Here is a 17,092-nt window from a genome sequence, read left to right as displayed (position 1 = left end):
CAGAGGCATAATTTATGATCACAAATATTGGCTTGTTGGCCGTTTATTATCTCTGAATCTCTGTTGAACAAAAATAGCCCGAGGCCTCTGCTCGTGATGAATGGAGCCGTTGAGAATGCCTTATCTAAAGTGTATCCCACAACGTTTGATTCGCTGTCTTGTATGTTGAGAATGTGTTAGTGCATGAATCTTTATAAAGGAAAATTCCCAGCTCCTATCTTAAGGTGGATTATCTTTGAAGAGCAGAGTAGTGTCCCTGTGTAATGACAGCACGCTAATAGCTGAAGTATTGTTGGTGTTATTGAAACCTCGGTGTCTTTTGTCGGGTTTTCATTCGTGTGTGTTGTTTTGTCTCTTTCTGAGCAAACATCGAGGCCGTTTACTCTTTTGGTCGACGATGGTAACTCGCAGCATCTTCTTCTGTCTTCTCTGGAGGATCTGAGTACGCTTTGCAAGAAAGTGGAGCAACTTCTTCTCTCTTCCAGGAAGAAAAAGTCTTCATTCGGCGATCTGAGACGACTTCTCTCCAGCGGTCGGTCACACTTACCTTCAGGTCGATGCAGAAGTAGTAAAATGAGGTGGTTGGGATCAACAGGACGGCGTCTTCTCTTTCTGAAGTCTGTCACACTACGGATAAACGTGGCTCCTGATATTAAGACGTGCAGCTTTACCGTTATCCTGCGACGACCTTAAATTACGGCATGTAGACTTGGCAAGCACAGGTGTCTCATTATGTAATGAACTGAGTTATTGTCTGCTGGAGGGAATATTGATATAAAGCCGCTGCAGTCTTTTCAACTCTGCGCCCAAACCGACAATGTTTATTCCCTCTGGTGACGGAGAAAGTGCACCTGCGTGAAGTCTGCGCCTATTGTTCCTTCGCAGGGAATCTAAAGACGGGATTACCGCGCGCTGCAAACAAAAACGGCTGTGTGTATATTTTTAATGTACACAAATGTCCGGGTGGTTGGATCTATCACTGTCAGACCTCGGGCATGCCTCACTTGCACCCGACCTCGCTCTGCACTAGTCTGTACTTGAGCGTGTGTTCGCTTTCCTTGTGTTGTTAAGTTCCCGTAATTGTGCAACGTCACATGCGCAGCCGGAGTAATAATTAAGTAAATCTCCAAAACACCTGTGTGTAAACACCCAAGTATCAAAGCTCATAAATTTGTGTTCCAGTAATGAGCTTGCGGGGAGCAGGAAGTGGTTTTCCTCTTAACTTTTTCCCTCCTAAAACAGCTGTGCTCTTCCCACCCACAACACGGCCCGCTTTTTTTCCCCAGAGCGCCGACTCCTCTTGCTACTGACATTTTCCCGCCGCGTGTAAATATGTTGTTGTTCACATATAAAGTCCCCACTTCATATGTGTTTCGAAACCACGGCGGTTCGTTCGTGCGTGTGTGCGTATGTTCCTCGCTTCCCCGCCTGCCTGCACAATAAAGTTTATCCTGCCTAAAAATGCACTATTGAAACTTTATCGACATTGATTTTGTTTTTCAGTTGCCTATAGTCATTTTTATTTCTTCAAATATTTCAGTTTAATATTGCAAACAACTTCACAACATACAAAATGAATAATATTAACCCAGAAACATGTCAATGAATAAATTTTATATATATATATATGTATATATATATAATTTTTTTTTTTTTTATATATATATATCTTGTCCTCTGGTGGGGATAAAAAAATAAACAGCAAAGCTTTGACAACAGCACCTTGACATAGTATGTAATCCAACATTACCTTGAGAAGTTTAGAACAGTAAACAGATAAATTACTTGAGAGGAAATTGTTTTCTGCTGAATATGTAAACTGGATGTTTTTTTTTTTAGCTTTTTTTTTGGTCAGCATCATATCCTTTTTTTTTTTTTTCGTCAGTGGAGAATTTCTCGATTCACAATTGAAGCAGCATGCAAGCTTTTGAAGATGGAACTGTCCTCTCCCTCATTCCTTTGCCTTTGTTTCTTTTTTTTTTTTTGAATTTTCTCCCTTCGTTTTGTAATTCTTGGCAACGTAAACAAATCACAATGTCTTGAGGAATGTGATATAGTAATTTAAACTGGGCGCAAATGACTGATCAGATTTTTTTTAATTGTTTACAAGGTCATGAATATGTTCAATAAATAGACTGTAGTATCACTTTTACTGTATAAACTTCATCTTTTTTTACATGCAGTCCATAAAATTTTCATTTGACGGAATAATTTACCCTGTTATGTATATATACAAATAGATATTTTCTCTTTATTCTCTTTTTTAAACTCTTCAATAAAATCTATACATTTTATACACTATCTCCCTCTTTTAATGGTCAATGTGCATACACATGAAGTGTCTATCCTTATAAACCGCCAGCCGATCTTCTTTTTGCTATCCATGGTGAGCGCTCGCACGTAGGACTGGGTTGTCCTGCATTGGGAATTATAATGCCGCTTGTCTATTCCTCTGCAGCCCTCCTTCGTGTACCCCATGGGGTTGCATTTGGTCTCATAAAAGTATTGCTTCAGTTGGCCGTTGGGGACAGGGACCTTTTCCATGACGGTAACTGTCTGCCCAGACATGTCTATTGCCGTCTTTTTATCCACAGCTGTCACCCACTGGCTAATACTGTCACACACGCTGAGCTCTCCGCGTCGCGAGGGATCGGAGTGTCGCCGCACCCTCATGGACATGTTAGCGGCATCCAGATAGTTTTTGTATTCCTCCAGGAGAAAGAGCAACGGCGGCTCCAAAGGCACTTGGTTGCTGATCATCACCCGCGAGTCGTACAGGTCGACATCCTTGGCCTCCGGAGTGACCACGGAGGCCGGGCCCCCACCTCCCTGGCTCTTATCAGCCCCCTGTCCCAGCTGCGCCGCCGCCTCCCCCTCCACCTCCAGCAGCTCCTCTATCACCTGCTCAAACGTGTCTGTGAGTGAGGGCAGTTCCCCGCGCTGGCCCGGCCCGCCGCCGCTCTGTGGAGTCCCGTGGCCTCGTGCGGCCGTCGCAGCGGCGCCCAAGTAGCCTTCCGTCCGATGGCCCCGCATGCCCGGGGCATCTCTCAGGGGCGCAGCTCTCATGCAACTGAAGTATGAAATAACCATAGTAAGGAACAGGATGGTCATCACTCTTCTAACCTGGTGGAACTGGTGGGGGAGAGAAAGACAAAAGACAAGAGGGAAGGAGGGGGAAGAGAAAGAGAGAGAGAAAGCAGGACTAAGTCAAAAAGCCTTCTCAACAAAGTTAGTGTATTCTTGGTCCATAGTGCACCATACACGCCTCCCCTCTTATTTACGCCTTCTGCTCTTTGTTTGCACACCAAAAAGAGAGCCGGTAGCTTTGGGATAATCACATGTTTGTTTTGTTTTATATTAAACTGATATTGGCACTGTGTCATGAGTGTTTTTAAACTGTTTGCAAAGTGTAATCATTCTGCTGAGGTCTGGTTTGGATTCCTATTTTGTTGGCAGCACAAAAAGCCGGTGCGCCGGTGCACCGGAGAGGCCGGCTATGACAAAAGATAAGATTACACACAGGATAGATGTCAAAGCATCGTCGTTGCATTGTTGGCGCGTTAGGGACATGCAGCGTGCAGGGACGTGTACTTTTATAACCTGTCATTCACTCGTCTCTGCCTGAGGAATGGTTTTGCCGGGTGTGTTTGTTCTTGCACGTGCGTAGTTGTGACAAATAACGGCCGCATCAGGGGCTCCAAGCGTGTTACCCCACTAACACAACCTGACACCGTGCTGACACTTCAGGAAACGTGGGCTGCACTTCCGGACTGGCAAATGTTTGCCGTGCTGCAGTGTCGTTTCTTTGTCAAACAAACAGGTTTGTACTGTAAGACGGGTCTGATACCAAACCTTACAGTTGTGGACGGGAACCAGGGGTGTTGTTGAGGGACACTGTTTGCTTTTGGCAGGTGGATGGCGAGAGCGCCGCGGGGATGAATTAACAGGATGTCACGAGGAGACCGAGTGACTGAAAAGATGTGTCATCCCCGCCGCTCCTCACCCCTCCTCCTCCTCCTCCTCCTCCCCGCCGCCGCCACCCTGCACGGCACCGAATCCGAGCGAAGCGGCGTTAAAGAAGCGTTCCTCGAGGAGCCTGCACACGCATCCTCCACCCTGCGACTTGCCCGAGCACACATGCGTCCCCTTACCTCCGAGAAGCTCTACGGGTCACAGCGAAATCAATGAGCTGGTGGACGTCCAGCAGCCAGAGATACACAAGCAACCATAGCGAAAAAAAGAAATCTAGATCTCGCTTTCCGCCGGGGCTCATTTTAAAAATAGCCTGGCCGAGGCTTTGACTGCGCTCCGCATGTCCCAGCCCGAGACAGGAAAACACGCCGTGCGAACACGCTCCTGCCTCCGCTCCGAATGGACACAGGGACCTTTACAGCAGGGAGGAGCAAAACCCCACCTTAAAAGCATTTGTTTCATTCTTAATTGGTATCTGGGGCTGTGGCTGCAATTAACCGACACCACGGCGACTGCCATAGAGATATCTCGTCTAAAAATAGACGTGCTGGGAGTCTCACAGTCTCTATTCAGAATATCACATCCTTCTTCTTAATGAGCCACTCATTCCCCGAGCTCAGTGACGCGCTTCTCCAGAGTGTGTGAGTGTGTGTGTTAGAGGGAGGGCATGGGGAGGGGCTGCCTTGTATGTGTTTGCTGGGAGATGGGGGTATTTTTCCTCTCACCAACTAAAACAACAACGAGGACAAAGCCAAGGGGGGGGGGGGGAGAAACAAGAAGAGCTAATCAAAATCTTAATGTTAATAAGATCCCTATTTCCTTTTTTTAATTGTGCACAATCATGCACACCGTTGTTAAGGATGCAGTTCCGATAACGAGGGTTTTTTTTTTTTTCCTGTGAGGCTTCCCAGCACAGAAAACCATGTAGGTTCTTACGGGATCGAGGCCAGTCACGAGCTTTATGTGTAGGATGCATTTAGGCTGATATTATTATCAGCATCCCGCTCAAATGGTTCCACTTCCACATGGGGGGAAATGAAGGCAGGGAGCGCTGATTACTGTTAGGCGTCAAACTTCATGCTGGAAATGGTGCAGACGAAGAGTGCTGCATCTTCCGTAACAGACCACAGGGGTAATATTGCAGTAGCAGGGGGTGGAGAGAGTGCCAGCGTCATTTCGCAGCATAACAACCACAGATGACGTCTCTTCCAGGTCTCCATAGGGGAGAGAATGGAGGGGAGGAGGTTGCAGGGGGTAATGCCACTCAACACTGTGCAATTGCATGCCGTTCCCCCGGGTATCCTCACACCGGGAACAACAGATGATTTTATTTCTATCTCTGTGATTTCCTGTTTCCATCAGGACAATCAATATGGCTTATGCTCTCAATCAACATCCTGTTAAAATGCGATAAAGCCAATGAATCATTTAATTGCTGTGGGACTGGCAGAGGATCTCTGGCTTGTATCTGCCAGAGGCTGGATGTGACAAGTTGGTCGGCCCGTTTTAATACGTCCAAGCGAAGGAACATTTTAAAAAAAACATCATGAGCATGGGTGATAAGGTGCTGGAGGAATACGTTTCATATGCGTCTCCTGTACCCCGGATTGATGCGAATTTGAAATGAAATCCATGTCTGCACATAATAAAATCAGGTTTCATCTAATGCATGACAATGAGCGCTGAACTAATAACATGGAGTGCGGGGATATAAAGCCCTGCTGCTCAAACATGCCTTTATTCATGACAAACGCACCCGGAGCATGAAACACCCTGAACAATAGGAGCAGGTGAGTGTGTGTGGACTCTGTCTACTGTTCGCCGTCGACGTCTCTAGATGACCACCTGTTCATCTGCTTTGAGAGGCGCGGCTGTATGGCAGGGATATGTAACTTACCCTCGCATTTATTCTTTGTGCCAGGTGGGGATTAAAGTGATAAATGCCTCCTCTGACAGATGCTGAAAAGTTTCCCCAAAGCATGAAAGGACTAGTATTATTACACCGTTTCCCCTGGCCTCCCCGTCAGAGCGCTTCCCGGCTTCATCTGCACCGGCAGCATGCACGATATCTCGTGAGCCATTACAAGGGGTGAGATGAAAGAGCGGAGTGTGGCCGCCCGCGTTTGAATAGAAATGTGTGACCTGTGGCAACGTTTGTTCCCCGCCTCCCCCCCCCACACCCCCGTGGGCATCCGTCTTTCTCTAATTCCTCAAGAACGGCGTCGGCCAGAGCTGTTTACCTAGCAACATGTTTTGTCACGTTCAGTATGTACAGAGCGCGGTGCCAAGTGTTCGGCGCGGAAGGATGGAAGGGAAAATAAATGCAACACACAAAGCAAATAATATCGAAATGTCTACCGGAGGACCCCTTGTGTGCCACAATGCAGCACTTAAACAAAAAAAAAAAAGAATGCATTCAGGCTTAATTGAGTCGTCTGCAGTAATGGCTGACACATGTGGAAGCTTGCTTCCCTGAGATCTGTTTTCAATCTGAGGCAGCGTCAGAGCACGTTTAGTAATAGATGAGCATCGCAGAAGATTATACCTGGCCTCCAGGCCAACCCCTGCCACTGCCACAGAAAGCCCGGCATTCAAATACCTGCTGAGTGATTTATGCTACCCAAATGAGTCCTCCCTCCCTCCCTGCCTGCCTCCCTGCCTCCCTCCCACGCCGCCGTGTGCAGCAGAGGACAATTTAAAGGGTACAGCAGCCACCTACGCAGGCAAATCATAATTGATTTAAAAGTTTATCTGTGTTAGTGTAGCTAATCTGCGTGTCCACAGCTCGTTTTAATCTCTGAATCTTCAACACCGGACCCCCCCCCCCCCCCCCCCCCCCCCCCACCACCTCCACCACCAACACCCTCCAACCCCTGAAACAACGCCAACAGATCTATGGCTGCGGTGCAGTTCCCAACTTTGCGCACTAGATGGCGTTTGAGACCGTGAAATAAAAAGAGCTCCTTGTCTTTTTCCTCTCCACCTTCCTTCCCCTCCTTCCTTCCTTCACTCCTGACAGATAGATAGATAGATAAATAGATAGATGGAAAACATTGTCTTTTTCCAGGGCGCACAGCTAGACTTTGCTGTGCGTAATTGCGCAAGCTGTACAGTTCAAAGAATATGTGGTGCTAATTTGCATTTTTTGGAAAGTACATCATTAATTCATCATTAAACCATCACCCAACCAGGCTTTTAGAGCCGCTGTGCTCCTCGGATAAGTTGAACCAGATAATTTGTGTCGCAAATGAGCCGCTCTGTAATTTGGACTTTGTTTTATTATTCCGAATAGTTATCCGGCAGGAGCACACAACACCGAGGCTAGACCCTACAGTCAGTGTATGTTAGCAGACGGAGCAGGGCGTTTAGGTCTCGGGTTTCCTATAAAGTCTTAATGAGTTCATCAAAGTTTTTTTTCATTCCTCCCTTCTCCGAACGTTAAACCTGTCTGGAGGTTTTGTTTGTTTGTTGTTCAGAGTACAGGTCAGATGAGCAAACGCAGGCAAACACTTTGGAGGGAAGAGTTTATTGAGCTGTTCGTGTGCGTAAAGTGTGGCCTAAAAAAAACGTTCACACCGAGGCACCCTGCGTGGATCGCCTCCACTTTAAGAGAAATATCAACTATTGCGCACATTGCTCCAATAATGAAAGTCTCCCCTTTTTTTTTGTCATCTCTCTCTCCCTCTCTCTCTCTCTCTCTCTCTCTCTCTCTCTCGAGATTACATCTGCTGAGCCCGTGCTCTCCACTGGAAACCCAATCAACATAATAACTCCGTTTTTTATTAATGAACGAGAGGATAAGGTTACACATATCCCCTCTCGGGCTGCGCCGCTGTCTGTTCGCAGGATAACCGGACTTGATCGAGCTACTTTTAGACCCCCCTCCTCCTCCTCTCCTTCTCTCTCTCCCTTCCTCCCACCCTCCAATACCCCACACACACACATACACACACACGCATACGGACACACACCAGCTGTCTTTCTCCCAAGCAGCATCAAACAACGCCAAAGTGCGTAAAACAAGTTATGTCGGAACAACAAGACACATACCTTTCACTGCCCAAGTCGTAAAACAGACCATTCAACAGGACAGCAGTGTCATCTGGGATGTTTTGGACAACTCCCTGAGTAATTTACTTAAGCGATATTTTCCTCTCTGTCCTCTCCCCGACGAGCTTCAGGATATCTCTTCAGCTTTGGAGCAAATAGATTAAATTATTGATGGTGGAAATTGCATGGCTGAGGTAATGCACTCCCATGGCTGCGCGGCTCCTCTTTGGAGATCGTCTGAAACTGAACTTGTCGCATGCTGTGAAACGCCGCCGCCGCCGCCGCAGCAAACACCACCTCCACCGCGGGATGAGAGACCTCTGGAGCTGAAATGAGGAGCCTCTTTGCAACTACAGTAACTTTACTACACAATGACGCTGCAACATGTGACCTGCCGCTGGCTGACTGGTCGCCACCAAACTCCTGTTTAAACAGCCCCGAGGCGGAACTATTAATGCGCCTCCGATGTGCATTGTGTGCTTTTGTTTGTCCGCATACCGTGCAGCCTGCATCCACACCATAATGTCTGGTAGTGTACAAAGCACGAGCGAAGCCTCTCCTCTTCCGTATTTCGCTCAGCACGAAGAGGTGGCACGTTACATATATATATATTTATTTTTTATTTTTTGAAGGTTTTGCGTAACAGCGCGTCTCCGCCAAGTCGTGATACACTGCGTGCCATTTAGACGTGGCCTATTTGCGTGAAACTACATATTCAGAGAATTAAAAATAACCTTTTCTTGTACTTTTTCTGCAGCTGGTGATGACACCACGCCAGATATGCACACAAAAGCTTAAGTGTTGCATTCTAAAGTGTATAAATTGAGTCGTTTTCCAACATTTAATCCAGCATGATGACTCCTGGCTCCTTTATATAGGCCAAGAAGATTCTCACAATCCTCTCATGTGAAGTGAATATAATATGTGTAACTCTGAGTCACTCTACCGGACCGCGTGCATGAATGGCATCTTTTTTAATTTGCTGTAAAAACTGTTGGATGCTAACCGGCACCGGCACCGGAGGCTGAACTTACTGAAAACAGTTCCCCCTGCTTTCAAAGTGAGCCATCTCCACAACAGATGGATGCCACCCCTGCAAATGCTCTGCAGTGTAGTAACCAGCTTTCACAGGTTATTATTACCAAATGTCAGCTAAACAAACCTGTTTAAACGGCAGGCACGCAAACAGATTTCTCAGACAATGAGAACGGCTTTGCCTAGTGGTACCCCGTGGCCTCCTCTGCCTCCCCATCTGGAACGATTCGTTCCCTTTACAACGCAGGATTCAGATGAAGACGTCAGTGGAGCCAGAGCCTTTCAATGGGGGGGGGGGGGAGGTGATGAACGTTTGGAAATTCCACCTCTGATGCATACAGGAGTGAAGATAATGGAGAAACAGCAGCTCATTATCCTTTGCGACTTGGCCCCGGTCCAGTGCAAAGATTTATTGTGATGTGTTTGCTATATTGCCATCATGATTCTTTCCCCGCACGAGCTTATGAGGCGGAGAGCTCTTGTTTGGCATGTAGCAGTATGGGAGTGGATGCTCACACCTGCTTAATGAGTCACTCCCACCTCCAACACACTCGGGGACATGCCAAGATAGATATAGCCCTCCCCGAAGGCTCACAGGAGGTGAGGGCAAACTCTGGATGACAAAGAGTTGCATCAGCAATCACTGAGCGACATGACTCCAAAGAGGATACAAAAAAAAAAAAAAAAAAAAAAAAATGCACACTGCACAAGGGGGCAGTTCCAAACAAGTAATTCATAAATAAATCACTTGGCATCTCATTAGAAGGAGCAAAAACAACAACATGGTCTCGCTCTGGTTTCTGCAAATGCAGCACAACTGAAGGTGGTGTATCAGGAGAAGTCTTTTGGCTTGTGTGTGTGTGTGTCTGGATTTCTGAATGAAATTAATAAAATGTCTAGAGAGAGAGAGGGAGAGAGAGAAAAAAAAAAGGGAGTCGTGAGAATCTTTCTGCTTCATCCAGCTGAGGATCAGACAGAAGCATGACAACACCGGCCTCTTGTACGACAACCAGGAGCCAGACCACTATTTCATCTGGACCGGGTTGTGTACGACTTCTCCGGGTTTAAGATTTGAAGTCTTTGCACGTCAAGCGCCGGCACATCTCCTGCAGGTTTGACTCATGGCTAAACACATGTAATCTGCAGTAACAGTTGGGTATAGTTTTCTCCTCACATCTCAACCCCCCCAACCCAACCCAACCCCTGCTCTTCTTTTTATTTTATTTTATTTTTTTGTGCAGCAGAAAGAAGGAACAACCACAGGAGCCGACAAGAACGACACACTTGTATAACCTTTCAAGGCTCCTCTTGCCAAATGCAGCACGATGCTGGCAGGTCCGCACTGCCAAAAGCTTCACTTAACAAGTAGAATTATGCCTTTTTCCTTGCGCGGGAAGAGGAGCCGTGTAAGGCGGACGAAATGACATTTTGTGAAATGTCATTTTCGCTGGGGATAAAGGAAGGCGACGAGGGTATTTTGATCAAAGCGAAATTGCATTCCTCCTCGAGGAGCAAACACGTCAGCTGAGAAAACATTTTGAATGAGGCTGGATGACGTCAAAGGAGTCGAGAGTGAGCTGAGGGAACAGTTGAGAAAACTCCAGATTGGTAAACACGTAAACTCGGATCAGGCCCCCTTTTTTTTTTTTTCATAATCAGATGCTGGAGTTAATGCCATCCCTCCTGTGATGACAATAACCTTTAATGCAATCATCAGGCAGACAGCGGAGACTCTTATAAGCCTCATACACACTCCTCCTTCCACACCCTCATGCAGCTGATACATGATTTCTATACTGGCATGGACTGCAAATCACTCCATAGGCTATTAAGCCTCTGTCTGTCTGTCTGCTCCCCTCCACCCCTTCTTCCCTCTCTCCCCTCCACCTCTCCCATCAATAATGTTTGCATTACTGCTGAATGAAAACCCTCTAATCCTGCCACAGAATGACTTGGAAAGGCGGTAATATTTGTCATGAGAGCAGGATCTCTTCATATATATGTGTATTAGCTATGCAATGATGCTGCAGACAGCAGCTAAAGCAGCAGCAGCAGCAGCTTGAATGCTCCTCCTGTCTGGTTTGATGAGGCACATCCTGCCACCATGAGACATGCAACTGCAGAAATCAGCCCCCAGATTAGTCCTATATTCAGAACATTTATTGTTTCTGGGAGTTTTTTTTGTTTTTTCTGTTTGGACCTTTCTGCCTGACGCCCTGCACAAGCAACTGAACGGCTTGATCTTACATTTCCTCCCCCGGCACCGTGAGTGCTCGCCGTCCCGCAGTGGTCCGACATATATATATATATATATTTATATATAAGATGTCTTTACAGTAAGAGCAACCAACTGTCCGCTGTGTATTAATAACTTATCGTGGGCTCCGTCGCTGCCGCACAGCCACGGTCACGCCACCGAATGACGAATAACTGATAATTAAAGGTTCGGAATGAGGTTCGCCTCCTGCCAGAACTTGTTTAAACGAGCGTGTTAATTGGATGAAGGGTACTGGTGATGAAGATGATGGTGTGGTGACTAAAGCAGCCAGCAGCAGCAGAAGCGGCAGAAGCGGTAGCGGCGGTAGCGGTAGAGGCGGCGGCGGCGGCGGCGTGCGCCCTAGCTGTAGCCGTAGCCTACATTTCCATAATGATTAAGATGATTAATTTTCGCTCTAAAACGATCGTGACGTCCGCCTAGCCGTGAGCCGAGATTTCCGCCACCAATACCTCCCCCCCCTCCCTCCTTTCCCTCCCCCCCCCCCCGAAACCCTCCCAAATTAAAAAAATAATCAATAAAGCCTATTTATAATGCATCAGCTTGGATAATGTTGCATTTCATGAATGAAAAACGACGCGGCAAAGTGGCACGTTCCGAAATCGGGTGGTTTTTATTTGAGAAAAGTAATAAGAAATAGCTCCTGTTTCTATTATTATATTGATAATATATGTATTTATACATTTTAAAAGCGAACTTCGAGAAATTAAAATCACGTTTGATCGCAAACAGGGAGAAAAGCGACACGCAAAGGCCAACGTTTCCAAAAGAAAAAACAAAACAAAACAAACAACAACAAAAAAAACAATCGCTGCATTTAAATCAGGTTATCTTTATTTCTGCAGCGCGCGTTCATTTGCTATTATTTATTCGTTAAATTAGAAAAAAAAATTAAGCGCAAAGAAAGAATTTCATCAGATTTTCACACACACACGCGCGCGCACACACACACACACACACACACACACACACACACATATATATATATATATATAAATATATATATTTGTTTGCAATGAAACCTACCATCAGGTTTGTTATTGACGCCCACCCCAACTCTGCAGAGCTGAGTGCAGAGAGAGAGAGAGAGAGAGAGAGAGGGGAGATTCTCGGTAAAGATAACACACGCGGAGACGCACGCACGCAGGCGCGGGCGCACGCAGGCGCACGCCCGCACACAAGCGCACGCAGCCCCATTTATGGACTGATCCGCTGACGTACATTGCAGAAAAGTGCTATAAAAAAACCTTCATACATACAAAGTGTGTCGTGCCACCCCACAGACCCCTCCTAACCCGCCTCCGCTCATCCCTCCTCCTCCACCCAACACGCCCACGCCCACACCATAATCCCACGTCTCAGTAGAAAAAAAAAAGAAAAAAAAGAATGAATAAAATAAATATACTGCTACATGGCCAGAAAACAGGCAAAGATTAGATTTAAAAACAAATATAGCCCACAGAGATGCTGCGATGATAATAATAATAACAACCATGCGCAGCATCTGTGAATAAAACCAAAGGCCGATTCTTTCTTTAAAGTGTCACAATTTCCCCGATCGTATTAAACCTTTATTGGATCATTTATTGATCGCTCATAATTTCCGCGATTAACGCTTTTGTGGCATCGAACCACGTTTTATAATTGCGACGCAGCCCACAATAAAAGGAGCCTCATTTATTTATTTATTTATTTCATCTTTATGAATGTCGGGCAGCCCGATAAGTAATGTGATCTATTTTGGTTTCACTGTCTCGTGAAACGAGGAGTAATAGGGCTATAATATGCAGAAACCGATCTGCGCATTACATCGCTGGGCGAAAAAATAAAATAATAATAACAGTAATAATGCAAAGAAATATAAAATTACCCGAAAAAACGCCAAATGCAATTAGGAATTTACCGGATGCGTTCGGAGTATTTTATTTGGGAGGGGAGGAGGAGGAAGAGGAGGTGGTGGGGGGGAGAAAAAGAAGCAAGCAGCCTGCATGAGGAGTTTTGATTAAAGCAGGACTGCCAGTGGGCGTTGGGGCTTTTCTCTTCTCTGGCTGTTGTCGTGCCATGCAATTGCTTCGTCTTGGATCAGAAATCTTAAATCTTTGACCAAAAAGGGGGGAGAAAAAAAGGGGGAGAGAGGAAGAGAGAGGGAGATAGGAAATAGACAATAACCACCGCTTCTGCTTCTGCATGCATCGGTGCGAGACGATTTATTCTTTTTAAAGCTACAAGTCCTTCAGGAGAGGAGAGAAATGAAAATCCCCAGCGTGACGATGATCGTCTACATAACCGCGATTTAGGGATTTTTATTTATTACGCGTGCCTTAATTTTTATGAATTTAAAAAGAAGAAGAAGGAGGAGGAGGAGGAGGGTGATGATGAGGAGTAGGAGGAGGAGTGAAAGAAGCGATGCGCCCCCGAACAATTGCATATCAAGCCATCTTATCTCCCTCCATCACATTCAGCCATAACATCTGTCAGTGGATGCACTTTGACCACGCCCATCTTTATTGTAATTTTACACGGGAACATTAGAATAGTTTGCAGCTACTGTATAAAACAAATAAATAAAAAATAAAAAATAAAAAATGGAGCCTGACTCAGGCAAACAAACAAAAAAAATATATTTAAAAAAAATACGGTTAATAAATTAATAATAAATCTTTAATTCTCCCACCTAATATATTAAAAAAATAAATACTTAGCATTTACAGCTAGACGGGTCGACACGGAGCGGTGCACGGACAAAAGAGGGGAGGGACGGGATGGGGTGGAGGGGGGGGGAGGTAGGGTAGCAGGTGAAGTGAAAAGCACCTTATGAATGAAACCGTGGAGCGGTCGTAGTAAAAACACAAGTGATTTGATGGCGATGACGGGAGGAGGGGGAGGAGGGAGGGAGGGAGGGAGGGAGGCGATGGAGGGAGGGGTGGTGGTGGGGGGGGGGGGGGTAAAGTGTAGGGCTATTTTTGGTCGATAACAAAAATCCAGAGGGTTTGACATCAAGACAAAACATGAACGCAGCAGACCAAACAAGAAACAATAAGCACAGATACAAAGATAGATGGATGGATGGATGAAGAGGAAGAGGTTTAGCAGGCTGTTTTCTGATATGCACCGGCATCAGTATACTCCAGTTCGTGCTGGAAGGATCACTGCAGCGTCTTAAGTCCCATATTGGGAGCATGATTAGGCACAACGCAACGATTACGCAAATTATGTTGCAGCAGGCAGTGTTCGGAAACTCCAAAACCGCCTCAAATGAAAAAAGAAAAGAAGAGACATGGAAGCTCTCTGTTATAAATAATAAAAATAAATAAATAAATATAAAAATAAAGCCAGCCCGAGCACCGAAAAAAACGAGGAGTCCCAATTCTCACACGAGGACGACTCAAAGCCTCCGGTTGAACGTTGCACGCACCGAACGATTTATTTATACATAAAAATACAAGTTCAGCGTGAGAATAGGAAAAGAAAACAGGCTACCGCTGGCCACCTGGATCGCGTTTCATTTCGGAGGAGTTATTTCGGTCACCGGTGTCCACAATTTCACACACTGTGCCAAAAGCGAAGGGCTGCATGCTGTAGTTTTTTTTTTTTTCCTCTCTCCCCCTCAAGCCGAAGTTCATTTGAGAAAAGCCAGAAGAAGCCCGCAAAGACGACAGGGATAGTAGAGGATTGACATGAAAACAATGGATTGTGCTCTTACCTTTACAAGGGCTGACAACCACTATGTGCGTGGTTAGATCTCCGCGACCAAGACTTGCATGTCCCAAAGTTTAACGCAGTGTGGGGGGGCTTATAGGTACCGAGAATGTGGTGTGCAAAAGACCAGACGCCCTAACATTTCAACTTTCACAGTGCTCTACTAAAAAAAAAAAGATAAAAAATTAAAAAAAAGCCACATATTAAAAAGCACAAGCTCTGTTAACGGCAGGCGCTTTCTTTTTCTTTTCCCCCTTTTTTTTTTCTCTAAACAATGCTCTCTCTCTTTTTTGTTTCTTTCTTTCTGTTTTTTAAAATCCCGTTTATTTTTCCGTTTTACAGACCACAGGCTCCTTCAGAATAAGCTTACCAAAAGTTGAAAAAACAATCCCAGGTTTGGCAAAGGGGGGCTGGGAAAAGAGAGAAAGAGAGTTGGCGTCCACTCGGCGTTTTAGTCCATGCACGACTCCGGTGCCTCTGTCCAACGTGCTGAAAGCATAACACAGCCAGGGGTAACTATGAGGGGCCAAGAAAAATATCTATACTTTTTGTTTGAGAGCCCACTTTAAACTGCTTTTTCTTTTTTTCTTTCTTTTTTTTTTTTTTTGGTGTGTGTGTGTGTGTGTGTCTATATATATATATATATAAATATATATATATATATATATGTGTGTGTGTGTGTGTTAACTCCGCTGCTTCCCCGCGGTCTTGTCACGTGTATTTCCCACCCCTTGCCAAACCAGTCCTGTTAATATTTGATCACATATTGGTCGGACATTTCCTTCCAGATAACGGGCACCTATATCACAAACGCCGGTTCAATTTGCGCCTCAAACAAATAAATAAATAAATAAATAAATAATAAAAAAAGGCTCCACTCTCGCGGCGCATTACCGCGCTGCTCAACACCGAGCCCCATTGTTCTTAATGTCATGTATAATGACAAGTGTCACAGGTAAGTGGCACATGTTGCTTTGTTTTATTTGTTATTACAAACGGCGCAGCCGCCGCAAGAAAGGTGGCGTGAAAAAAGGCAAGAAGAACATACATGCATGCATAAAATATAAAGCCCTCACTGCCAACACACAGCACCTATCTCCATACAGCCTAACATCACATCCACACGTTGCGCGCGGAGACACAATGTAATATTTCCTTACCCCTCTCACTGTACCGGCATATCCTGAGCAGAGAAATGCCACACAATCTTTTTCACACAAGCTCTGTCAACATCAGCCTCACCAGACATGGGTCTCGATACTGAGTTTCTCAAGTAACCACAGAGTCCAACCCTTCCAGCAATGCGTTGCCAGACCAAACAGCGAGCACGACTATTTACTGGTAATCATCCCTTTAGAAGATGTGTGCGTTCCCATCGCTACTTACCATTTTTTCCCCCTACGCTGTCCTGGAGATAGAAGTGTCTTAATATCCACTCACTCCAACAGATGCTGGTAGGTAATGTGTCTTGTTTGAAGTCATCATATGAGAACTTCTGCTGTGCTCAGTAGATCGCCCACCACTTCGCTGACTTATGAATCTAATAACCCTTTGCAATATCGGCGTGCTTAAACTCTCTTAGGCAACACCTTGGTGGCTCCACAGTAAAGAGGAATTATCAACAAGCCGGGGCTGTCAGAAAAGCTTGTACAGATATACGTAACACCCTCGCCCGGACAACGCCATTAGGGGTCTTACGCGATTGAAATGAGCGACGGCGGCACAAGTTTATGGGGAAACTAGTTCCTGACTGGTCGCTCGTTCGCTCGCTCGCTCGCTCGCCGCAGATCTTTAAATCCGCACCGAGGAACAATAGCAGAAGGCATGAAACTTCTGAGACACAACCATATTCACGTGTTTGTCTATGTTATAGAGTGTTAACTCCCTCTTTGGCGAAGGGCCATAGGCCTATTACGCATACGCACAACTGGTCATTAAGATGTTTCCAACACGGACGACGCGCAGCAGGTCGCCTTTACAAAACAAATACACATTTATAGCGCCCCTGTGTCTTCCCCGTCAAGTTATTGAGGAACTTGTTGCTGCTCAAAAAAAAAAAGA

General features: G+C 45.7%; 1 protein-coding gene across 2 annotated transcripts; it reads right to left on the bottom strand.

Annotated features, from left to right (window-relative positions):
- Positions 1–1,667: 1,667 nt before the first annotated feature.
- Positions 1,668–15,544, bottom strand: bdnf (brain-derived neurotrophic factor). 2 transcript variants are annotated; one of them, XM_084575014.1, is made up of 2 exons: positions 15,402–15,544; positions 1,668–3,132 (listed from the first exon to the last, which is right to left on the bottom strand). In XM_084575014.1, exon 2 carries the CDS (start codon positions 3,109–3,111, stop codon positions 2,299–2,301), a length of 813 nt encoding a protein of 270 aa, XP_084431140.1. In that variant the 5' UTR covers positions 3,112–3,132; positions 15,402–15,544; the 3' UTR covers positions 1,668–2,298. The 2 variants fall into 2 exon arrangements, with proteins under 2 accessions (XP_084431140.1, XP_084431139.1); XM_084575013.1 differs by lacking the exon at positions 15,402–15,544 and adding an exon at positions 8,023–8,603.
- Positions 15,545–17,092: the final 1,548 nt, after the last annotated feature.

Source organism: Chelon labrosus (genome assembly GCF_963514085.1).
Source record: "Chelon labrosus genome assembly, chromosome: 3".
In the NCBI taxonomy this organism is placed as follows: domain Eukaryota; kingdom Metazoa; phylum Chordata; class Actinopteri; order Mugiliformes; family Mugilidae; genus Chelon; species Chelon labrosus.
Note: the sequence above shows the minus strand (reverse complement) of the source record. Positions and strands in the feature narration are given on the sequence as shown.

Coding starts and splice junctions, on each gene's coding strand:
- bdnf (XM_084575014.1), bottom strand. CDS start 3,111: ATGACCATCCTGTTCCTTACTATGGTTATTTCATACTTCAGTTGCATG.